Genomic DNA, 26,628 nt, shown 5'->3' on the forward strand with positions numbered 1-26,628 from the left:
TTTGTATCATAAACTGGAAAATGCAACTTCTTTCTGTTTGTCTGATCCAAGGAATAAGCCAATATTTAAAATTATAACTAGATTTTCTATAATTAGGTGAATAAATAATGTTAGTGAATTTTCTTTTGAAACAAATTGATGCTAATTTAGTGCACATCAAGATTCACTTTAACTTTGTTGCATGGCAATTCATGAGTCCCAAATCCCCAAGACTTGTTTTTCCTGACCAAGCGAGGGGTATTTTCACAACTCAAATCACCTTCCCCCCTCTCGCTGTGTACGCTTTCTAGGGTGCTGACACAAATTACAGCAGAACTACGTAGGAACAGGAGTCGGCCATTCAGCCCCTCAAGCCTGATACAGCATTAGATCATGGCTGATCTGTACCTTAATTCCATCTAATTGCCTTCATTCCAAAACCTTGCCTAACAAAAATCTCAGTTTTGAAATTTTCAATTGACCTCCAGCCTCAACGGCTTTTTGGGGGAAGAGATTTCCAGATTTCCACTACCCTTTGTGTGAAGAACTGTTTCCAGACATCACCCCTAAATGGCCAAGCTCCAATTTTCAGGTTATGCCCCCGTGTGGCACGACTCCCCCACCAGAGGAAATAGTTTCTATTTACCCGATCAAATCCCTCCATCATCATAAACATCTCAGTTGGATCAGTTAGATCTTCTTTACTCAAGGGAACACAAGTCTATTCTATGCCACCTGTCCTCATAATCTAACCTGTTTAGTCTTGGGGAGGCAGTGGTGTAGTGGTAATGTCACTGGGCTAGTAATTCAGGACCCAGACTAGTGCTCTGGGGGCAGATGGTGAAATTTGAATTCAAGTAATAAATCTGGAATTAAAAACCTGGTCTGATGGTGACCATTGTCCATTGTTGTAAAAACTAATGTCCTTTAGGGAAAGAAATCTGCCATCCTTACTTGGTCTGGCCTACATGTGATTCCAGACCCACAGCAATGTGGTTGACTATTGCCTTCTGAAATGGCCTAGCAAGCCGTTCATTTCAAGGACAATTAGGGATGGGTAATAAATGCTGGCCTAGTTAATGACTCCTGTATACGAATTAAAAAAAAATACTGCTGAAAAAGGCAGGAAGTAGCAAGGTGTTGAAAAACTTGTGTTTTAACAGATTTTGTGTGAATTGTTTTTATGGTTTGTAAAGCACCCAGTATGCACTTTATAAAGGCTTTCAGTATAAAAAACATTGTAGGCAATTCTGCTGATCTGCCCATCAATCACTCCCAGCAGAGGTACTGTTTGATTATAGAAACATGGAAAGATTTATGGCACAAAGGAGGTAATGCAGCTCATACAGACTAAAGTTCTCTCAGTAGTGTGTTATTAATCACTCCCAGGACAAGTACTGCATGGGTTAGCTACAGAATAAAGCTCCTTCTACACTGTCTCATAAACACTGCCAAGTAGAGCACAGGTTAGCATAGGGTAAAGCTCTCTCTACACTGTCCCATCATGTGTCAGGTACAGCATGAGTTAGATACAGAGTAAAGCTGCCTCTATACTGTCGCATCAAACACTCACGGGTCAGGTACAGCACGGGTTAGATACAGAGTAAAGTGCCTTTTGCTCTGCTCCAACAATGTCCTTCAAAACCCTGCTCAAATTATCAATGTTCCATTTTTCACATAAGCCATCTGTGTCTGTTAGTGAGATTGCCAAGTAGCTGAATTAGGGGGAGATTTGTGCTGATGCTAACTCGGTAAAATGATAACATAAGGACAGGAGTGAGAAAGGATGTGGCTTCAGAAGATCATGAAATAGAATCAGTATGGGTGGAAATTAGGAATAGCAAGAATCAGAAAACACTGGTGGGAGTAGTTCATAGGCCTCCTAACAATAGTTATACCATTGGACAAAGCATTAAACAAGAAATTATTGAAGCTTGTAACAAAGGCAATGTAATCATTGTGGGGGACTTTAATCTTCATATAGACTGGGATAATAAAATTGGCAAGAGTGGTCCGGAAGATGAGTTCGTAGAATGTTTTCGGGACAGTTTCTTGGAGGGATACTTTGTGGAACTGCTTAGGGAACAAGTTATTTTAGATCTAATATTGTGTAATGAAGCAGGGTTAATTAGTAATGTCAAAGTAAAAGATCCACTGGGAAACAGTGATCATAATACCATTGAATTCCAGATTAAGTTTGAAAGTCTCATGCTCCAATCACAAACAAGAATCTTCAACTTAAACAAAGCCAATTACGTAGGCATGAGGGGAGGACTGGCTCAGGTAAATTGGGTAAATAGACTGAAAGGTATGGTGGTAAATGAACAGTGGGAAACCTTTAAAGAAACAATTCAAAATGTTCAACAAAAATACATTCCCCTGAAGAACAAAAACTCAGCAAGAAAGACCCAACCGTGGCTCACTCATGAAGTTAAGGATAATATTAGATTAAAAGAAGAGGCTTACAATGTTTCAAAAAGTCTGAGGATTGGGAGTGTTTTCGAAACCAGCAAAAAGTCACCAAAAAGTTGATAAGAAAGGAAAAAATAGAATATGAGAGTAAACTTTCTAGGAATATAAAAACAGATTGTAAGAGTTTTTATAGTTATATAAAAAGGAAGAGAGTAGCTCTTGGTCCCCTAGAAGCAGAGATAGGAGAAAATATTATGGGGAATGAGATAATGGCAGAGGCATTGAACAAATATTCTGTGCCTGTCATCACAGTGGAAGACAGAAGTTGCATACCAGAAATAGATGGTAACCTCGGGGCTAAAAAGAGTGAGGAAATTAAGGAAATTAATATCAGCAGAGAAAAAGTATTAGAGAAGCTTAAGGGACTAAAAACAGACAAATCCCGGGACCTGATGGCCGACACCCTAGGGTTCTAAAAGACATAGCTGCGGAGATAGTGGATGCGTTATTTATGATTTTCCAGAATTACTTAGATTCAGGAATGGTCCCATCAGATTGGAAGTTGGCAAATGTTTCACCACTTTTCAGGAAAGGAGGGAGAGAGAAAGCAGTGAACTAAAGGCCAGTTTGCTTCACATCAGTTGTTGGGAAAATGCTGGAATCTATTATTAAGGAAGTCTTAACAATGCACTTAGAAAAGCACAGTATGATTAGAACAAGTCAGTATGGTTTTTGTAGTATATGTGTTTGAACGGGTTAATGTTTGAGATAGTGTGAGGAATACCTCCCACCACGGTGATGTAGGAGATCACATGTGAGAGAGACAGGAGGGAGAAGCACCATGGCTTCAGAGGAGTCACACAGACTTATGTAAAGCTGTGTACAGTTAAAATGTAATAAATAAGTTAATGTTAAAATAACTGAAGACTCAGTAATCTGTCCTAGCTAGACTAACCAAACATACAATATGGTGAACAGCAGTGGCTTTTACCATATAACACCCTGAAGAATTTGAAGAAATACTTTGAAGAAGGCTGACCTAGAAAAAGTGCTAAAACTGCAGAACTCAAGAAAAGGCTGTGAAAAAGCTCCCGAGCTGCTCCATGGACAAAAGGAGACATGGAGAGTCGAGGAATCGGCTTGTAGAGGCATTCAGGCCTCACAGAGGTGGATGGTCTGAAAAAATTACGGTCCAGCAATTGCAAGCTTTGAGTCGGAGAGCCAAGCAGTGATCAAGGATCTGATGAGCAACCCTTAAAGGGAGTAAAAATTTGGTCCTAACAGCAGGAGGCAGGCAGCACTGGGGAAGCCAAAGGTCCTCAGCGAAGGCAGATCCGAGGTTGGCACCAATATGCATGGAGCCAGCAAGCGAGCAAAAAAAACAAAGAGGCTGCAAATACTCAATACTCCAAGCGAAGGGAGTAAAAAGTGTATGGAAAAAAATGCTGCAAAGCTGCGTTTAAAGAAAGAAAGAAATGCAGAGTCTAGCGGTGGGATTTCACAGGGAGAAACAGTGACCATCGCAGGAGTCAGCGCGAGGCTGAAAAGCGTGGGAAAACATCTGATACTGGAGGGAAAATTTTAAAAAGAAAGTAAACGGCATAGAAAGCCACGGGTCTTAAATTCACAATACCAGAGAGGTTTGGACACATGGAGGGACCAAATCGAATTCAAAATTGGTCACTCTGGCGAAAAAGATTTCTGAGAGATAGAATTGCTTCTGAATTAGACAGCCAGTCTGAGGCAAAGCATGTTACCGCATTGATGTATTCCATTGGAAAAATAGCAGATGATGTTATTGCAAGGCAAGGCATTAATGAGACATCAGACAAACTTGATGAAGTTTTAAAAGCCTTTGATAGCTATTTCAACCTGAGGAGCAATACGATTTTGGAAAGGGCAAAATTTAACAGAAGGGTCCAGAAACCATCTGAAACAGTTGATGCTTTTATTAATGACCTTAACAGACGAGCTGAAGGATGTGAAGATGAAGACCTAAAAGTAGAATTAATATGACAATGTATTGCAGTAGGTGTTGCTGATGAATTCCAATCAGATTTATTGCAGCCTAAGGAAGACCTCATCCTAGACAAAGCAAGACAGCTGGTGAGACAAACAGAGGTCTGGGAGAAGAACAGAGCAATCCTGAGAGGTGAAGAAAGACCTTGGTTCAGGAAACCTCCAGCGACTGTACAGTTCCTTAAGCACAGGGCTATAAAAGAAGCACCAGAAAAAAAGGTACACTGGTGGGTGGGGGTAGTGCAAGATGCCATGAAACCAAAAGGTCCCACAGGCGCTAACAGTATCCTTCCACTGAATGCTTTCACTGTAAGAAAGTAGGCCTTTATGGAAAGATGTGCTGAAGTTAAACAGGTTTGAAAGAAAAAGTCTTCAACCATAGAGTTGTTAATGAAGTTGAACAATCTCCATCAGGAAAGAAATCAGTAAACTTCCTTGGTGAGATCAATGACCCTAATCATGCATTCTGCTCTGCAGATATATATGTCAATGGACATATCAACAATATTAAACTAGACACTGGAGCAAGTGTAATGGTTTTATCAGACAACGAACCGTGGTTATCAATGTGTTGCTTGAAACCAACAGAAACTCAGTTACATGGCCCAGGAGGGATTGAACTGAAAGTCAAGGGAAAGCTACAGGCAACACTCCAGCACAAGGGAAAGCAGATGTTGGAAACACGAAGTTCTACACAATCAGGAATTCTCTCTCTTAAGTAGAAGAGCTTGTGTTGATCTTCATCTAGAAGAAAAGTGGAAGAAGTTAAGCAACAAGAATCCCGGAGTCACTTACAAAAAGACTTTTCAAAATTATTTACTGGTCTAGGAAGACTTAAAACCGATTATAGTACTGCGTTAATGAAATACACTAAACCTGTTTGTCTTTTCACGCCTGGAAAGATACCACACCCACTAATGGAGCAAGTCCAACATCAGCTAGAAGAAAGACCAGGATGGGAGTCATTTCTCCTGTCACTGAACCTACAGAGTGGTGTTTGGGAATGGTTCCAGTTCCTAAGCCTAATGGTGCTCATTTGTGTAGATTTAACTCAACTTAATGAGGTTGCCAAAGAGAAATTCTTCCGATGTCCTCAGTAGATGAAAGGTTGGCTTGAAAAGTACCATGTTCACAAAGCTCGACGTGAATAGTGGCTTTCGGCAGGTCCCGTTGGATAAGAAGTCAAGGTTATTGACAACCTTCATTACTCTGCTCAAATGTTTTGTTTTAATTGTTTACCATTTGGTATAACATCAGCACTGGAAATATTTTAAAGAACTATGATAAACATTCTACAGCGTCATAAAGGAGTAATATGCCATCTGGACAACATCTTAGTCCATGGTGAATCCGTCGAAGAGCATGACCTGAGGGTTAGAGCGGTTTTGAATCGTCTACAAGAAGAAGGCCTGACACTTATGGAAAGTACGAATTCTCAAAAACATCTATTCGTTTCTTTAGGACACATTGTCAGTAGCAAGGGCATTCTGGCAGACCCGCAAAAGATGAGAGCCATTAGTGAATTCTCACTTCCTACTTCTGTCCAAGATCTTCAGCGATTCCTTGGAATGGTTAATCAGTTGGCAAAATTTTTACCCAATCTAGCGCAAGTTACTGAACCCTTAAGACAACTATTAAAGAAAACTCGAACATGGTGTTTGGATACACATCAGGAGCAAGCATCAAGGAGATCAAAGGATCAAGGAGATGCTGATTTCGCCAGATATCGTAATGCGTTGTAACCCCTCACTGCCAACCACAGTTGCAGCAGACGTCTCCTCTACGGGGTTAGGGGCAGTCCTTTTTCAGGAACAGCCAGATAGGTGTCGAAGACTGGTTTATTACACATCTCGAGCATTGTCTGAGACTGAGACAAGGTATGCAATTATAGAGAAAGAAGCTCTCACAGTCACATGGGCTTGTGAGAAGTTCTCAGGTTATATTATCATCTTAAAGATCATCATACAGACAGACCACAAACCCCTAGCTTTCTTACTTGATGAAAAGGAACTCGCTAGGATGCCTCTGAGAATCCAGATATTCTGCTTGAATCTAATGAGGTTCAGGTATGAAACAGTAAACGTGCAGGGCAAGCAACAAATGACAGCAGATGCATTGTTGAGAGCTACTTTCGACCATCATACACAACAGGATGTTAACTTCATTAATGAAATGGAGTCATATTCTCAGTTCACTGCATCACAATGGCCGGCAAGCTTAAAAAAACTCCAAGAAATTCATCATGCTCAGATGCAAGACGAGGAATGCATCTGTATCCACCAATATTGCACACAAGGTTGGCCACAGCAGTGTCCCAGTGGTAAAGTGATGAAAATCTTCTTCAACACAGAAGGCACTTTACTATTGTGGATGATTTGCTGATGTATGATGAGAAGTGATTCCGGTCTCACTCTGGGCAGACATCTGGGAGAAAATACACTAGGGCCACATGAATATCAGGAAATGCAGAGCATGGGCTCAGTCATCCTGCTGGTGGCCGGGAATATCAAGAGATATCGAACAAATGATTTCTAATTGCCAGGTATCTGCAGTGCACAGTTCAAGACAGAGAAAAGACTTACCAAAAACAACAAGCTTATATTTACAATAGGAAATATCGTACCAGGAACCTACCCAAGTTGATGGAAGGGGTGGGTATGAGACCAAGGCAGAGGAGGAGTAATTGTCCAGAGAGAAGAGAATCAACAGAAATCTTATTTAGTACATACTTCAGAAGGTACTATAACGAGAAACAACAGGAGAAATCTTATTTCTATTCACCAAAGACGTCAATCGGTCATACATTTGGATGAACCAGATGTTGGACCTGAAATTCAGACAGCACCCAATACTACAAACCTCAAAGAAGGCCGTCCAAGTCAAGAAACAAGAGTTCAGAGAAAGACGACTAATCTTCCGAATCTGACAACAACACGATCAGGGAGAGTTGTGAGGCCTCCTGACAGATTGAATCTGTGATGTCAGAGACCTAGGGTGAGATGGGGAAGTACGTAAAAATGAAAAATGAATGTATAAATACATATATGTATAAAGATTTGAGGGGAGATGTAGTATAAGGGTTTGAAAGGGTTAAAGTTTGAGACAGTGTGAGGAATACCTCTCACCATGATGATGTAACAGATCACATGTGATAGAGACTGGAGGGAGAAGCAGCATGGATTCAGAGGTGTCATACAGAATTATGTAAAGTTGTATTTAGTTAAAATGTAATAAATGAGTTCATGTTAAAATTACTGAAGACTCAGTAATCTCTCCTAGCTAGACTAACCAAATATACAATGGTGGCAGACTAACCAAATATACAACAGTTTTACTAAAGGGAAATCCTGTTTGACAAATGTATTAGAATTTTTTAAGCATGTAACTTGTAGGGTAGATAAAGGGGAACCAGTAGATGCAGTATACCTGGATTTCTGAAAGGCATTCAATAAGGTGCCACACCAAAGGTTAATAAGCAAGATAAGGGCTCATGGAGTTACGGGTAATACATTAGCGTAGATAGAGGATTGGTTAACGGGGACAGAAAGAAAAGAGTGGGCATAGAAACATAGAAAATAGGAGCAGGAGTAGGCCATTTGGCCCTTTGAACCTGCTCCACTATTCATTATGATCATGGCTGATCTTCCAACTCATAAATGGGACATTTTCAAGTCGGCAGGCACTGAATAATGGAGTGCTGCAAGGGTCAGTGCTGGGACCTCAGCTATTAACAAGCTATAATTAATGGCTTAGATGAAGAGACAGAGCGCAATGTATCTAAGTTTGTGGATGATATGAAGGTAGGTGGAAACTTAAGCTGTGGGGAGGACACAGAGAGGCTGCAAAGAGATAGAGACAGGTTAATTGAGTGGGCAACAAGATGGCAAATAGAATATAATGTAGGGAAGTATGAAGTTATTTACTTTGGACGTAAGAATAGAAAAGCAAAATATTTTTTATAAGGTACAAAACTTGTAAGTGTTGATGTTCAAAGAGGTTTGGGTGTGCTTGTACAAGGAATGCAGAAAGTTAGCATGTAGGTACATCAAGCAATTAGGAAGGCAAATGGCATGTTGCCTTTATTGCAAGGGGATTGGAGTACAGGAATAAAGAAGTCTTTCCAGTATTGTACTGGGTTTTTGTGAGACCATATCTAGGGTACTGTGTGCAGTTTTGATCTCCACATTTAAGAAAGGATATACTTGCATTGGAGGCAGTGCAGCGAAGGTTCACTAGATTGGTCCCTGTGATGAGGGGGTTGTTTTGTGATGCGAGGCGAAGTAAATTGGGCCTGTATTCTCTGGTGTTTAGAAGAATGAGAGGCGATCTCATTGAAACATACAAGGTTCTGAAGGGGCTGGATAGGGTAGACACTGGGAGATTGTTTCCGCTGGCCAGGGAATCTAAAACACTGAGGCACAGTCTCAGGATAAGGGGCAGATCATTTAGGATAGAGATGAGGAGAAATTACTTCACTCATAAGGTTGTGAATCTTTGGAATTCTTTACCCCAGAGAGTTGTGGATGCTCCATCATTGAATGCATTTAAGGCTGAGATAGTCAGGTTTTTGGTCTTTCAGGGAATCAAGGGATATGGCGACTGGGCGGGAAAGTGGAATTGAAGCCCAAGATCAGCCATGATCATATTGAATAGCAGAGCAGGCTCGATGGGCCATATGGTCTACTCCTGCTATGATTTCTTATGTTCTTGTGGAGCTGGTTCAAGTGAGTCCAGACACACTTCACACAGGACTGTTAAGGTGATGTTCTCAGTATGGTGTTCCTGGTGAAATACCGAAACTTATATGATCATTTAACAGAAAAATTTGAAAAGGAAGAATATAAGGGTTTATGGGAACAAGACAGTACAGGACAAGAAGTGGGATTCCAGTGGACAGCTCCAGTCATAGAGCTAGCAGCAGCACAGCACACTGGACTGAAAAGCCTCCTTCCTGGTTGTAATGTCTGTGGTTCTGCCTCATGGCACCCAATATCTCAAACAGTAAGCTATGCACGCTGTGATCTTTCTGAATAGACTGAAATGTCTGCGTTTATTTCCTGTAACAATTACTTTTTTTCCCTTGCAGGCCTGCACCAATTTCAATGACAGTGGATCTTGTGTTATTCAGTGTCCCTTGCCATTCTTTTACAACACCATAACTTTCCAGGTGGAACCCAATCCCAATGCCAAGTATACATATGGAGCGTTCTGCGTCAAGAAATGCCCACGTACGTATGCTAGAAAGAAGGGCTTCTTGTGGCGACTGTGTGGATGAGTATAAAACCGATGCTTAAGTTGAAGATTGGACGCAGCTACAGAGGATGTTTCAAGAAATGGGTTTGGTTTGGTACCCAAATGTGGTCTTGAGCTGGTTGTACTCTTAAAATTGGTTGGATTATTTCTGTGTCCTGCCTGTATTTGCAGTTGTGGAGGGGGTGAAGGAGGGGTGGTCCTCCGAGCTGGGTTTGTTGAGCACATGCATAAAAGCCATGCCACGAGGAGTGTGGGTCGGGGAACAAGGTGTTGGCCCTTTGTCTGGCCCTCACTCCCTTCAGCCAATGGTTTCTTGCTGGGAGCACAGGGTCACAGGACTAACTCGATAGTCAATCAGCAGTACACGACAACACAACATGTTGGAGTGCAATCCCTCCCGCAATGTGGCATTTTGGCGCATTCGTTTACAAGAGTGGTACCAAAATGGAGAGAGTACAGCTGTCAATCAAGATTGAACAGGTTGGGTGAGATTTTAACTCACTGAAAACCCATTCACTTACGAAGAGTTAAAATTGGACCCTTTGAGGCTTTTTTCATTAAAAAGAGAAAACTTCAAGGTAACCTGATAAAGGTTTTTAAAATAATGTGTAGGTTGGACTGGGTGGATGTGGAGAGAATGCTTTCACTTGTGGGAGAATCCAAAACGTAGGAGCATAAATACAACATAGAGTCATAGAGAGATACAGCACTGAAACAGGCCCTTTGGCCCACCGAGTCTGTGCCGACGATTGCATACAGTACTCCAGCTAAGGCTTAGCCAGAGATTTGTAAAGTTTTAGCATGCTTTCCTTGTTTTTGGATTCAATGCCCCTATTTACAAAGCCAGATGCTTTCCTAATCAACGTACCCTGACATCTCCAAGAATCTGTGAATATGCACCCCCAGGATCCTCTGCTCTTGCATCACCCTCAAAATAGTACCATTTAGATTATACTGCCACTTCTCCCAAAGTGTATCACTTCACACTTTTCCACATTAGATTGCATCTGTCATGTGTCTGCCCAGTTCATCAGTCTGTCAGTGGTGGCCACTGTTGATGCTGCAGCTCCAGGGAGAGGGGGCCTCAATGGCGGGATGCCCTTGGAGACAGGTGAGTTGGGTTGGTGGATGGGGAAGCCAGGCAGGCAGGACCTGGCGATGGTGAGGGGGATTGTGGTGCAGCGATGATGCAGTTGCTGCATGGGCAGCCATGGCCATTGGGGGGACCCCTCTGTGGCCATGGAATGCCCATAAAAGAAGGCCACCTGCCTCCAGAACCCTGCTGAGAGGCCGCCAGGGTTTACCTGGCAGTCTCTCCACACAGTGGCAGGCCCTCTCGACACAGGCAAAATGCCCGCGGGAAGTGCCCTTAATTGGCAACTTAAGTGCCTCAATTGACTGCCAGGCAGGCGACTGTGTTGGCACATTTCCCGCTGCTGGCCATATGCCATGGTGCTGAGAAGCCATCAGGCTGTCCGCCCGACATCTTCCCCCACCATATTGCCAGCCCTTCTGCTTCCCAGATGCCTTCAATGGGCGGGGAAAATTCAGTCCCGGGTCATTTATATATAGCAAGAAAAGCAATGGTCCTAACACCAACTCCTTTAAGTTTTTAAATTTTAGTTTTCTAATTTTAGTTTTCTTTTAAGTTTTAGGTTTTAAGGAGTGTCTTAAAGGAGGCAAAATAGTTAGAAAAACAGAGCGCCTTAGGCAGGGTATTCCAGAGCCTATGGCCTAGGTAGCTGAAGGCATGGCCGCCAGTGGTAAAGCAATGAAAATTGGGGATGTGCAACTTGCCAGAATTGGAGGAGCGCAGAAGGAGCACAGAGATCTTGCAGGGTTGCAGGGCTGGAGGAGGTTACAGAGATAGGGAGGGAAAATGTGTTTTCATTTCAATCATTCTTCATCAGGTGAACACTATTAACATTGGGGCCGAGGCATTTTAAGTAACACTGAGCACCTCTCCTGGAACGCATGGAATTTTCTCTGCTGCGCACCATCTTCTTAAACCCCTCCTCCCTGTCTCCTCCACCCTCACTTCCAACAATAAGTGCGAGGAGCTCATGAACTTCTTTATCACTAAGATTGAGACCATCCAATCAGCTGCCTCTGCTGCGTCCCTCCCTTCCACTATCCCACTGGGCCAAATTTCCTCACATGCTCCCTTCTGTCCTAGCCCTGAACTTGCATCTTTCTCTAGTTTCTCTCCTATCTCCCCTCATGCCTTCTCTCAGCTCATCTTGTCCATGAGACCCACCTCCTGTTCCCTCAATCCTATTCCCACTAAACTGCTGACCACCCAACTTCCCCTCCTGGTCCCCATGTTAGCCAAAGTTGGCTCTCTTTCTTCAGGTGTTGTCCCTCTCTCCTTTAAATCTACAATCATCACCTTCTCCTCTTCACCCCATCGTCCTTGCAAACTACCGCCCCATCTCCAACCTCCCTTTCCTCTCCAAAGTCCTTGAACATATTGTCACCTCCCAAATCTGTGTCTCATTTTCCCAGAATTCCATGGTGGAACCCCTCCAATTAGGTATCCGCCCCGTCACAGTATCGAAATGGCTCTTATCAAATTGACAAATAACGTCCTATGTGACTGCGACAAAGGTAAACTTTCCCTCCTCGTCCTTCTTGACCTGTCTGCAGCTTTTGTTGATCACACCATCCTCCTCCAATACCTCTCCACTGTTGTCCAGCTGGGTGGAACTGCTTTCACTGGGTCCCATTCATGTCTATCTAATCATAGCCAAAGAATCACTTGCAATGGCTTTTGCTCCCACGCCTTACCTCTGGTGTCCCCCCAACAATCTAACTTTGGCCCCTTCCTGTTTCCTGTCTGCATGCTGCTCCTCGGTGACACCATCCGAAAGCACGGCATTAGTTTTCACATGTATGCTGACAACACTCAGCTCTACCTCACCACCACCTCTCTTGATTCCTCCACTGTTGCTGAATTATCAGACTACTTATCCAACATCCAGTACTGGATGAGCAGAAGTTTCCTCCCATTAAATATTGGGAAGAAGGAAGCCACTATTTTTGGTCCCTGCTCCAAACTCCATTCCCTAGCTATCGACTCCATCCCTATCCCTGGCAGCAGTCTGAGACTAAACTAGAATGTTCACAATCTTTGTGTCACATTTGACCCCAAGATGAGCTTCCAACCACATATTCGTGCCATCACTAAGACCGCCTATTCCCACCTCCGTAACATTGCCCGACTTTGCCCATGTCTCAGCTCATCTACTGCTAAAACTTTCATTCATGCTTTGTTACCTCTAGACGTGACTATTCCAATGCGCTCCTGGCTGGTCTCCCACATTCTACTCTCCATAAACTTGAGGTCACCCAGACTCTGCCTGTGTCTTAACTTGCACTGTCGTGTGACCTACATTGGCTCCCAGTCAAGCAATGTCTTGATTTTAAAATTCTCATCCTTGTTTGCAAATCCCTCCATGGCCTCGCCCCTCCCTATCTCAGTAATCTGTTTCAACCCCACAACCCTTCAAGATATCTGCGCTCCTCTAATTCTGGCCTCTTGACCATCCCTGATTTTAATTGCTCCACCCTTGGTGCCATAACTTTAGTTGTCTAGGCCCTAAGCTCTGGAGTACTCTCTCTACACTTCTCTGCTTCTCCACCTCGTTTTCATCCTTTAGGACACTCCTTAAAACCTACCTCTTCGATGTCGTTTTCTGGTTAATATGCTCCCGTGAAGCCCTTTTATTGCATTCAAGCTACTATATAAATATATGTTGTTTGATTGTATCCGAGGATTTGGATTATTTATGCAAATGAACAGGTGGATAGCAAATTAAATGAATAATCTTAGCGGCTATCATCCAGGCCAAGTAACCAAACGTCATGCATTGAAAACCCACCATGGCAAGTTATGTAAATGTATCTCATAAATGTAGTCATTTATGGCTGGCACCATGATGGTCTTAAAAATCCAACTGCATCCTCATTGCCCTTCAGGGATGGGAATGTGCCAACCTTACCCGTTCAGGCCCATGTCTCCCGAGGATAGCTAGTGATGGGAAATCAGTGCAGCCTTGCCAACCTTGCCCATAGACTGAAGGAAAATAAATGATGTGCCAGTACAAAATAAATGGGATGGAATCAGCATTGAGGGACTTGGAAAGAGCACTTTCAGCGTCTATTAGGGTGAGGAGGCAATTAAAAGGAGTAAGAAAGTGCTGAGTCATTACAACCAGCACAGGCGAGCACAAGTCTGCTGAAGTTGTACAATATGTGTCCAGTTTTGGTCATCTCAGCCCAAGTGGGATATGCATGTGAGAGGGCACAGGGCAAAGATCATTCCAAGTGTAAAGGAGTAAGGTCTAAGGAAAAGTTAAAAAGCTGAGCCTAGTGAGCTGAGAGTTGAGAGATGACCTCATTTAACATAGAATGACGTAGAATGCACAGAAACAGGCCATTCAGCCCATCAGATCTATGCTGGTGTTTATGCTCCACACGAGCCTCCATCCACCCTACTTGATCTAAACCAATCAGCATAACCTGCCATTCCTTTCACCCTCATGTGTTTATCTAGCTTCCCTTGAAATGTTATTCACTTCAACCACTCCACGTGCCAGTGAGTTCCACAGTCTAACCACTCTCTGAATAAAGAAGTTCCTCTCGAGTTACTTACTAAATTCATTAGTAACTATCTTGTATCTATGCCTCTAGTTTTGGACTGTCCTGCAAGTGGCTTAGATCAGAGAAATTCAGGATGTTTAAAATTTAAAGCAATGAAAGCAGATTTAAATTAGATATCAAAAGGACCATTCACACAAGCATCTAGATTGATCTGCCAGCCCATAATAGTAGACATATTGACCTCAGGGGCATTACAATAGAGTTTGATGCTATTTCAGGAGTGAGAATATTAGAGGGATGTGTGTTGATGCATTACAGGGTCTTTACTCAACCATGTCTTTTCCTAAGTATTTATCTTCATCAAAATGTGTCAATTGTCAGGCTCTGTTGTAAGGCTTTATTTTACAGAACCTAATATAACCTGGTGTTTGGAGAACAGTTGTAATCTACACCATCTGATTCAGCTCTCTCTCTGTTTAATTCTCTCTCTTTCTCAGTATGTTTCTCTCTCTCTCTATTGTCTTTCTGCTTTTCTCTCTGAATCTCTCTCTGCTTGCGTGTCTCTTTCCATATGTCTCGCGTTTCATCTCTTTCTCTTTCTGGCTTTCGGTAAAGCGAGCAAGCTGGTTTGTTATTGTCCATTTGCACTACCATCGAAGACTGGTTTCATCACCCATGCCTATGTCTTTCTGACTCTGTCTTTCTCTCTGCCTGTATCCTTTTGTCTGTCTTTCTCCTTATCCTAGTTCGTCTTTTTCTCCATCTATCTCACACGCTGTTTCTGTCCATCTCTCTCCCCTTCTGCATCTCTGTCTTTGTCTCTTTTGTCAATGTCTGTCTCCCACTCTCTCCCTCCCTTTCCCCTCCCCTTCTGTCTCTTGAAAAGTTAATTTTATGTTTGTCCAAAGGTATAAAATCATTTTAGAACAGAAGATCCACTGGAAAATTTAGTAGTCAGATGTGTGAAACTGTTTGCATTGTGTCTGTGTTTATGTAACTGACTGTGTTAGCGTATGCGTCCGTATAATGTATGTGTATCTGTGTGTGCCTGGATATGTGTGTGTGGGTGTGTCGGTGGTTGTCTGTGTGTCTCTGTATTTGTGTGTGTGTCTGAGTAAGTCTGTGTGTGTGTGTCCATGTCTATTTATGTGTATGTGTGTGTATATATATACCACTGACCACCTCCAGGCGCTTACCCATTGTCTCCCGAGACAAGGAGGACAAAGAAGAATATATATATATATATATATATGTGCATCTGTTGTGTGTGTGTCTGAGTAAGTCTGTGTGTGTGCATGTCTATATGTGTGTACATCTGTTGTGTGTGTAAGTCTGTCTAATGTCTGTATATCTGTGTATGTACTTGTCTATGTAATGTGAATGTGCGTGTGTGTCTGTGTAATGTGTGTTTTTTTGTGTATCTGTATTTGTGTATGTGTGTGTGTCTGTGCATATCCGTGTCTAATAAGAATGTAAAAAATAGGAGCAGAAGTAGGCCATTCAGCCCCTTGAATCTGTTCCTCCATTCAATAAGATCATGGCTGATCTAATTGTGGCCTTAACTCCACTTTCCTGTCGGACCCTCATAATGCTTGACTTTCTTGGAGATCAAAAATCTAACTCAGCCTTGAATACATTCCATGGCCCAGCCTTCACTGCTCTCTGTAGAAGAGAATTCCAAAGATGAACAACCTTCTGAGAGAAGAAATTCCTCCTCATCTCCGTCTTAAATGGGAGACCCCTTATTTTGAAACTGTTCCCCCTAGTTCTAGATTCCCACATGAGGGAAAACATCCTCGTAGCATCAAGCCCCCTCTGAATCTTATATATTTCAATAAGATAACCTCTCAATCTTCTAAACTCCAATGAGTATAAGCCCAACCTGCTCAACCTTTCCTCATAAGACAAACCCCTTCATCCCAGGAATCAGCCAAGTGAACCTTCTCTGAACTGCTTCCAATGCAAGCATATCCCTCCTTAAGTAAGGAGCCCAAAACTGTACACAGTACTCTGCGTGCAGTCTCACCAACCTGTACAGTTGCAGCAAGACTTTTATACTCCATCCCCCTTGCAATAAAGGCCAACATTACATTTGCCTTCATAATTATTTACTGTACCTGCATGTTAACTTTTTGTGATTCATGTACAAGGCCACCCAGATCCCTCTGTACTGCAGCATTCTGCAGTATCTACATGTAAATAATATTCTGCTTTTTGATTCTTCCCACCAAAGTGGACAACCTCACATTTCTCACATCCTACTCTATCTACCAAATTTTGCTCACTCACTTGACCTATCCATATCCCTTAGCAGGCAAAGGGCTTAATTTTACGGGCCGCTAAGGATGAGAATGGAAGTTGGCGGGGGGGGCATAAAATTGTGTGGGAAGGCAGGGGAGTGCAGTGCCCATTGCCTTCCTGACACCTTCAAATTTAGTTTAGGCTGAGGAAAGCTGAGGACGGCCTTCTTGACCAGAGGTCAATTGAGGCCCTTCGGTGACGAATTAATGGCCACTTAAGGGCCTCTTCCCACTGCTGCTGGTATTTTACCAGTGGTGGAAGTGGGTTGCCTCCACCATGTGAGGAGGCTGCCCAGTAACTCAGGTTGCCTTAATGTGGGCTTGATGGGGGGTGGGGGGGGGGGGGGGGTGGGGGGGGGTGCCCTCTTTCATGGACAATCTGCGGCCCACGGAGGGTCCCCGGCAGCAATGACCACCCCGAGGCATCACCTACCCACCCCCCTGCCCTCAATAAATCATCCCTGCTGTCACCCTCACCAGGGCCTGCCCAAGTGGCCTTGGCGAGCCCATCCTCACTTACCTTCAGTCCGGGCTTCGTGGCTGCTCTTCTTCAAGTGACTGCTGCAGTTCCAGCAGTGGCCACTGCTCCCGGCAGCTCTTGGAGGTGGGACCCCATCCTTAAAGGGACGGGGACCTTGGCACTGGGCAGCTAATTGCCTGAGCACCATGAAATGCAGCTGGGGGCCCCCAAATGGCCAAGGCTGGGGTCCCCATGCCTTTTGGGCCCGGCGTGGGACCTCTGTTGGCTGCATAAAATCCTTTTGTCTCCTCACATTTAGTTGTCCCACTTACCTTTGTGCCGTCAGCAAATTTGGCTACAGTACACTCTGTCCATTCATCCAGGTCATTAATATACAAGAAATCGGAGCAGAAATAAACCATATGGTCCATCGAGCCTGCTCCGCCATTCAATATGATCATGGCTGATCTTAGGATTCAACTTCACTTTCCTGCCACCTCGCCATACCCCTTGATTCCCTGCAAGACCAAAAATCTATCTATCCCAGCCTTAAATGTATTCAATGATGGAGCATCCACAACCCTCTCGGATAGAGAATTCCAAAGACTCACAACCCTTTGAGTGAAATAATTTCTCCTCATCTCAGTCCTGAATGATTGACCCCTTATCCTGAGACTGTGTCCCCATGTTCTAGATTCCCTGACCAGTGGGAACAATTTCTCAGCTTCTACCCTATCAAGCCCTCTCAGAATCTTGTATGTCTCAATTAGATCGCCTCTCATTCTTCTAAACACCAGAAAATATAGGCCCAATTTACTCAGCTTCTCATCAGAGGACAACCCCCTCATCCCAGGGACCAATTTAGTAAATCTTCGCTGCACTGCCTCCAATGAAAGTATATCCTTTCTTAAATGCGGAGACCTAAACTGCACACAGTATACCAGGTGCGGTCTCACCAAAGCCATGTACTATTTTAGTAAGACTTCTTTATTCCTGTACTTCAATCCCCTTGCAATAAAGGCCAACATGCCATTTGTCTTCCTAATAGCCTGCTGCAGCTGCATGTTAATTTTGTGCGTTCCTTGTATGAGTACCCCCAAGTCTCTCTGAACATCAACACTTACCAGTTTCACACCTTTTGAAAAATATTCTGCTTTTCTATTTTTACGACCAAAGCGAGCAACTTCACACTTCCCTACATTATACACCATTTGCCATCTTGTTGCCCACTCACTTAATCTGTCTATATCTCTTTGCAGCCTCTCTACGTCCTCCCCATAGCTTGTCTTTCCACCGAGCTTTGTATCATTAACAAACTTAGATACATTACTCTCTGTCTCTTCATCCAAGTCATTAATATAGAGTGTAAATAGCTGAGGCCCCAGCACTGATCATTGCGACACCCCACTATTCACTGCCTACCAACTTGAAAATGCCCTATTTATGCCCACTCTTCTTCCTGTCTGTTATCCAATCCTCTAAGCTTGCTAATATATTACCCCCAACACCATGAGCCCTTATCTTGCATGTTAATCTTTTATGCGGCACCATATTGAATACCTTTTGAAAATCCAGGTATATTACATCTACTGATTCCCTTTTATCTATCCTACGAGTTACATCCTCAAAAAACTCAAATAAATTTGTCAAACAGGATCTCCCTTTAGTAAAACCATACTGACTTGTTCTAATCATACATATGCTTTTCCAAGTGCAATGTTGAGACTTGCTTAATAATAGTTTCCAGCATCTTCCCAATGACTGATGTTAGGCTAACTGGCCTGTAATTCCCTGTTTTCTCTCTATTTCCTTTTTTGAAAAGCGGCGTATCATTTGCCAACTTCCAATCTGACAGGACCGTTCCTGAATCTAAGGAACTCTGGAAAATCATAGCCAGTGCAATCATTATTTCTGCAGCTATCTTTTTTAGAACCCTAGGGTGTAGGCCATCTGGTCCTGGGGACTTGTTAGATTTTAGTCCCTCAAGTTTCTCCAATACTTTTTCTCGACTGATATCAATATCCTTAAATTCCTCACTTTTTAGCCCTGAGGTTACTGCCTATTTCTGGTATGGAACTTGTGTCTTCTACTGTGAAGACAGACACAAAATATTTATTCAATGCCTCTGCCATTTCTTCATTCCCCATGATGATTTCTCTGTCTCTGCCTCTAATGGTCCAACATCTACTTTAGCTCTTCCTTTTTGTGTACTTATAAAGCTATAGATTGTAAATAGTTGAGGCCCCAGCACTGACCCTGTGGCACTCCACTAGTTACAGTTTGCCAACCTGAAAATGACCCATTTATCCCAACTCTCTCTCTTTCCTGTTAGTTAGCCAATCCTCTATCCATGCTAATATATTACCCCCAACACCATGAGCTTTTTAACTTATGTAGTGAACTTTTAATGGCAACTTATCAAATGCTTTTCGAAATCCAAATACACTACATCTGCTGGTTTCATCCTACTTGTTACATCTCAAAGAACTCTCTTAAGTTTGTCAAGCATAGTTTCCCTTTCATAAAACCATGTTGACTCTGCTTGATTGTATTATGATTTTCTGAATGTCCTCTGTGTATGTGAGTGTGTCTGTGCAGTCCGCATGTGTGTGTATGTCTGTATTTGTGTGTATATGTGTCTGTGTGTTTGTCTATATATGTCTGGGTCTGTATAGTGTGTCTGTAAATGTGCGTGTGTGTGTCTGTGTAATGTGTGTCTGGGTATATGTTTATCTGTGTATGTGTCTGTATATGTCTGTGTCTGTGTTTGTGTAAAAATGTTGTTTTACAAATGGAGTCTTACATTTGAAACTTCCCATATCAGGCAGTCCTCACCGGAGATGGGTACAGCTTACTGTCATCTTGAGAATCTGGTTTTATTGTCTGTCAGGAACATTATCAATTTGTTATCAATCTTTACATTATGCCACTGATAAAAACATTGATCCTTGACTAAATCCATCAGGTCAAACAAATTACAAGATCACATGCCGGTTGCTGTATGTCACAGCACACTTGTTCCAGTTATAGATTTCCTCTCAGTCATTATTTTTGTTATTTGTTTTTTTTTCCAATTTTCTCCCTTTGCTGAAGGTGCTGACTCTCGCTGTGGGGCTATGATTCCACGTGAGAGCCGAATTGCCCATTCTGCATGTGTCTAGACAGTGGGTGTTGGCAGACTCTCTGACTGTATGTACCTGAGCTTGTCCTCACCCGTTAGGAGCATGAAGCCTGGTTGACCCTGCCCTGGGACACGGAGGCCGATTTGAGGGTATTTATTGAAACCTCCCCCCTCCCCCTCTCATCATTCCAACTCTCCTCCACAGATTGAAATCAGCTAACTTAGCACAGAGCAGGAATCACACTGGGATTTTCAGATCTGTTTACCAACTGAACAATTGGAAGAGCTATCTATTTTTATCTCAATACATTTCTGTTGTTCAATGGCTGTAAATCAGCAGGTAATGGGAGATTTGTTTTGGATATTCATCGATAGCAGAAAAACTGTCAGCGACTCTGTGCAGTGTGCTGAACTTCTCTCTCCTTAAAAGTACATTTCCACTAGTTCATCTAACTTGATCAGCACACTTGTGGTTCTACATTAGTTGTAGAGACGTGCAGCTTAGAGGTTGAAACGGGCTGTGTGATGTCAATATTGCACATTGCACAAATTGGGTAAGATCTTTGTTAAAGTCAGAAAATGCTGGAAAACTCTCAGAGGGTCGGGCAGCTTCTGTGGGGAGAGAGACAGAGTTGACGTTTCAGATCAATGAACTGGAAGGTTTAGCTTTGGTCTTAGTGAAATTAGTGGACAAAGGAATCCATCCATGTGTGTTAACAGATTAATTACGAAGCACAGCATGATTTCCCAGCTTCAGATGACTGTAATTCCTGCATGTAACAAACTGCTCCACAAATGTGTAGAAAAGGTTTGAATATAAAAAAAATCTGATTGAGTAAATTCCCCGATCCCACACTCCCATTGATCAAATGGGTTGCAGGTCAGAGACAAAAAAGGCCCAATTCTCTAGCTCATGGTCCCTTCCCATATGGGTCATTGCTGGGAGGGCAGGATCAAGGCACTTAGCCCCAGTACTACCATTTACCGATGACTTTATCAGCAAACTGAATAAGGCCAGAAAACAAATCCAGTTACATATGAAAATCGGTGCCAGGAATTAGGGAAGAAATTGAGCTCAAAATACAGGCTGGTTGCAAAAGCGTGGTAAATGTGACACCGGGAGTTGCTGCTTACACTGGCAGATATGTGCCACTGAACTGGAGGCAGCTGAATTATAAACCACCCGAAAGGTAAGGGTGGGAGAATTTCAGCAGACAGGGGTAGCACACCAGGAGATGGAATTCTGCATTGTATGCAGGTTCAGCAGTGAACGACATAGAGCTGGGGCAAAGTCTCTTATTTATTGGCCAGGTGGGAGTACAGTGTGATAAATAACATTGGGTCGAGTCCATCAAACTTTCAGTCAGGATGGCACTGGGGCATTCAGTGCTATAGTAATGGTTGGCCAGAAACTTTCTTGTTTAGAACATTCAAGGAATAAAGCTGTAAGAAAGTCCAGATATGTTAAACAGCTGGAAACATTCCCTCTCCCCTTGCAGATAACTTTGTGGTGGATCACAGCTCTTGTGTACGAGCATGCCCGAGCAACAAGATGGAAGTGGAAGAAAATGGAATCAAAGTCTGCAAGCCCTGCACGGATATTTGTCCCAAAGGTAATTCTCATTTTATCAATGTTGAAACCCCTTCTCCTTGCCCCCTGTCAGACCAGAACCAACAGCTGATCCTCTGTTAGACCATGTTGCAGTGGTGTATTCTGTGAAAACAATGATTAAACCTAAACTTCCTGCTTTCAAACCCCATCCTCTGCTCTCCCGAAAGCGCTGACTCCTTGCTCAGTATATATGGTGTTGCAGGTTCCAGAGTCTCTCTGGCCCCTCACCCAACTAAGCCAGTGTGAGCCTAACCAATGAGCTGCCACCATTGGTGGCCTGACCGCCAAACCCAGCCCCATCCACAGGTACCTTTCCAGCAGGGGTCACTAGGTGGCAGGAACAGGAACCCTGGGCTGAAATTTAGTTCCAGGGTCCCGATCCTAGCGCCGGGCTTAATTCCGGGTCGGGAACCAGGACGTGGCCGTGGCGGGACATTGGGGAAGGTTTCGAGGAGGCGGTCAATTAAGGCCGTCTCTGGGAGCCACGTTCAGGTAAGGACAGCAGGCGGGCTCTGCGGCCGGTGGGGTGGTGTGGGGGGGGTGTCACTGGGAGCATCTAAGACTCTGGGCAGCATTCAGCACCACAGGGAGAGGTGGGAATTGCTGCTGTAAGTGGGCAACCATGAGGATGCCTCAAGGTAGAGACACCCTCTGGCCATTTGTAAATTGTACAAATTATACTGTGCCACAGCTGCCAGGCCATCATTGCGGAGGAGGAATCAGTTCACAGGAAGGCTCTGCAGCTCAGGCTCTTATAACTCAGTGGATGCATGCTGGGTTGCTTTGCAGGATGTGCCTCTGGCACCCCCTTGGCCTGCCGCTGGGAGGCCGTCACCATGCCATCTACGGGCTCTAGCCACATCAGGGACCTGTCCTCCATCTGGAAAATCCAGTCGGCATACAGAGCACCCTCAATTAATTGGCCTGCTGGGTGGTAGCCATCAACCTCCCCATGCCCCCCAAAAGCCGCTTCCCTGAAAATAGGCTGAAGGTGGAAACATGCCAAGAGACCAGTACACAGGCTGGTAGCAAGCAATTGCCAGCATGGTCACCTCGAACCCCACCTCTACCTCGGGATGAAAATTTAGCCCCCTGAGTTAGAAGGTCATAGCCAGGATGATGGTACTGATACTGCAGTTGACCTCAGTACCACTGGGTTGGGGGTGTGGTGTTTAGCAGGAGTGGGGTTGTTGACCAGGACAGTAGCTTCTAACCAATCCCTTCTTAACGAACCGCTCATCAATTGTAGACCAGCTTCACTGTGTGTTAAAGATATACCTTCCAACTGGGAGATAAGGTCAGGAACAGGGAAGGAAAAGGCTGGAACAAGAGAAAGGTGTCCTGCTGGTCTAATGGGTAAAGCTATTGCCCAGAGTATGAATATGTCACACCAACCAGAAGATCCCAGGTTCAAACCAGCGCTGATCTCTGTTGAGGCAGCATTAAGAGCTGTGCTATTGGCTTTTCTGCTTGGGGACTAAGGCAGGGTAAATTTGACCAGGATTCCTGTTAGTTCATGAACTCTCTGGGGAAAGTGCCAGTGCATGGAAATCAAGAGAGAGCAGGATTGACTAGGTATAGTCTAGGCTTGCAAATGAAGAGGGAAAACATTCAGAATGTATTTCTAAAGTGTTTACCTCAGTATAGTGGTGTTACAATTCCGGTATTAAATATGAAACAGAGAATAAAGAACTTGCACCCTGGCTAAAATAAAAGCAAAATACTGCAGATGCTGGAAATCTGAAATAAAAACAGGAAGTTCTAGGAATACTCAGCAGGTCAGGCAGCATCTGTGGAGAGAGAAGCAGAGTTAACGTTTCAGGTCTGTGACCTTTCATGAGAACTGGGAAAGTTAGAAATGTAATAGGTTATAAGCAAGTGAAGGGGGGAGGGTGGAAAAAGAACAAAAGGAAAAATCTGTGATGGGGTGGAAGACAGGAGCGATTAAATTTTTTTAAAATTCATTTGTGGGACGTGGGCATCACTGGCTGGGTCAGCATTTATTGCCATCCCGAATTGCCCATGAACTGAGTGGCTTGCTCGGCCATTTCAGAAGGCAAATGACAAAAGCATTGGTGCTGCAGGGAGAAAGGGAGTGGTAATGGGACAAATATAGAAAGAAGAGATGTGTCTATAGGAGGTGTGAATGGCAGAATGATGAACAGCTGCCAGCCGAAAGCATAAACAAGAGAAAAAACAAGAGTGAAACAGAAACCAGCAAAGAGAAAGGGAATCAAACTGGGAGCAGAGGTTACAGCCTGAAATTGTTGAACTCAATATTGAGTCCAGAAGGCTGTAAAGTGCCTAATCGAAAGATGAGGTGCTGTTCCTCAAGCTTACGTTGAGCTTCATTGGAACACTGTAGAAGGCCGAGGACAGAGAGGTCAGCATGAGAAGAAGGTGGAGAATTAAAATGACATCTCCTCCTCCTTGTGCCCGTTTCACAGCTTGTGACGGCATCGGAACTGGAAGCTTGCAGGCGGCGAAAACCGTTGACTCGAGCAACATTGACAAGTTTATGAACTGCACCAAAATTAATGGAAACCTTATCTTTCTCATCACTGGCATTGAAGGGTAAGTATTATAGCAAATGGCTTTGTTAACCCAGAATCCTGGTACTGGCTTCATTTGGCAGGGTACAAACATTCAGCGCAGGAGTTACACAGCTCAGGAAAAGCCAAATTAATTGCTGCAAACGCTTCAGCTTTAAATGCTGCAACATATCAAACCGATACTGGGGTAGAAATTCATCTTGAGTGGTAATGTAAAACAAGCAGTATCGAATCTCCTGTTATACACCCCGCCTGACATTTAGTTCTGTCGGAGTGTCTGGAACCGAATATCTGGTGGAGTGTAAAGTGGGCAGTCAAAGTGATTCTGCTCGTTTCGTCTGACTGCGCAAGATACGTTTTGGCCCCGTTGTATCCGATGAATATCTCTCACTACAATGGCCAGTTTCGTTCCTTCATTTCAATGAGTACATGGAAGAATCACCTGTCTTTGGCACACAGTTAAATGCAATTATTTTGTAGTTTTTAATAATGTGGCTCAGACATTAGTGCCAGGGCCTAGGGACGGATATATGTTCGAGCACTGCTCCATTCGGCGCCTGATACATCCAGCAGCTGATATGTGCTGACAGGAATCTGCATTGTCTCCTGATGAGGGGGATGGGAAACCAAAAGGGAAGAGTCAAGTCTGAGCGGTCTTTGGGAATGGTTACTGGGGTCATTGGCGACAGGCCTTCCACCGTCTTCTTGCTGATAAAATGTCATGGTCAAGAGACCAAAAAGAAAGAAGAAACACTGCAGGAAAAAGACGGTATTTTACCCAGAAAATGTATCCCATGGGAAGCAGAAAGTCATAATAAGATGATTTTCATTTGAGTGGGCATTCACTGATTGTTCTGCCTGTCGCACTTATAAAAGTGAATGAGTGGTCCAGCATCACCAATGACAGGTGTGATTATTATGGGTAAATCACAGGTGATAGGTTGGCAGCACTTGGTATGGTTGGGTCACCCTCTTACTCCACTGCAAGCACACCTCCTATTGGTTGATGTTTGAGTAACTTTGATTGTGGTTGGTGCCATTTTTATCCATTTAGTTTCACACTTAAGTAAGCCACCCTAAAATGACTGCAATGTTTTAGTCCTAAAATAGTCTCGCAAAAGGAAATAACCAGAAAAAAAAAGCCTGAAAAATACACTGTGTGATATTATCCCAGATGCAGGAGGGAAGCCTGGGACCAATAGGGGGGGGAAGCGTGGGTGCAGTGTAATGAGACTGGTCTCACCTGAGTCTTTCACATGAAAGTCTCGCACCGTCCCAGTCTCCCATCAACAGTCAGCTGATTGTGTGGTTGCCAGTGGACCTGATGCCAAACCTGATGGGGAGGACTAATACCTTCACCGATGATGAGGAAAATTCATGCAGACCAATCGTACAGAAAGGGAGTACGTTAGGCTGAGAGCTCAGATCATCTGGACTAGCACTGTCAGCGAGAACCAGTTATGGAGAAGGGGTCCGCTCCTGATCCTGTAAATTGCTTGCTAATGGCACAAATATAGACAATATTGTAAGCAGTGTACATGGAGGCATAAAATTACAAGGACATATTAATAGATTAAGTGAATGGGCAAAACTGTAGCAAATCGATTTCAATGTAAGCAAATACGAGATCATCCACTTTAGAACTAAAAAGAATAAAACAATACTTTCTGAATGGTGAAAAGCTAGAAACAGTGGAGGTCCAAAAAGGCCTAGGAGTCCACATACATGGATCATTAAAATGTCATGAACAGGTACAAAAAAATAATCAAAAAGGTTAATAGAATGCTGGCCTAGAATGAGGACTAGAATACAAAAGGGTTACGTTATATTAAGCCCTGGTTAGACCATGCCTAGAGTATGGCATTCAATTCTGAACACCACATCTTAGGAAGGCCTTGGGGAGAGTGCAGTGTAGATTTAATAATATGATACATGGACTCCAAGGGTTAAATTACAAGGAGAGATTACACAAACGAGGGTTGCATTCTTTGGAATTTAGAAGGTTAAAGAGGTGATTTGACAAAAGTTTTCAGGATATGAAGAGGAACAGATAGGATAGAGAGGAACTATTTCCACTGGTGGGGATTCTAGGGCTAGGAAAATAACCTATAAATTAGAGCCAGGTCATTCAGGAGTGAAGTTAGGAAACACTTCTACGTGCAAAGGGTGGTAAAAGTTTGGAACTCTCTTCTGCAAATAGCTGTTGAAGTCAGTTCAGTTGTTAATTTAAAATGAGATTGACAGATTTTTGTTAATCTCAGGTAATAAGGGATATGAGACAAAGGTGGGTATATGGAATTTTGCCAAAGATCAGCCAT

General features: G+C 43.4%; 1 protein-coding gene across 3 annotated transcripts in view; it reads left to right on the top strand.

The window, feature by feature from the left end:
* Nucleotides 1–26,628, top strand: part of LOC137372320 (receptor tyrosine-protein kinase erbB-4-like) — a 1,059,900-nt gene that overhangs the window by 635,491 nt on the left and 397,781 nt on the right. For all 3 annotated transcript variants that reach the window (XM_068036154.1, XM_068036155.1, XM_068036157.1), the window contains exons 7-9: nt 9,497–9,638; nt 21,646–21,759; nt 24,206–24,332. In XM_068036154.1, the coding sequence (XP_067892255.1) occupies nt 9,497–9,638; nt 21,646–21,759; nt 24,206–24,332 (383 nt within the window). The remainder of the gene's footprint in view (nt 1–9,496; nt 9,639–21,645; nt 21,760–24,205; nt 24,333–26,628) is intronic.

This window comes from Heterodontus francisci, chromosome 7 (assembly GCF_036365525.1).
Source record: "Heterodontus francisci isolate sHetFra1 chromosome 7, sHetFra1.hap1, whole genome shotgun sequence".
NCBI classification, from domain to species: domain Eukaryota; kingdom Metazoa; phylum Chordata; class Chondrichthyes; order Heterodontiformes; family Heterodontidae; genus Heterodontus; species Heterodontus francisci.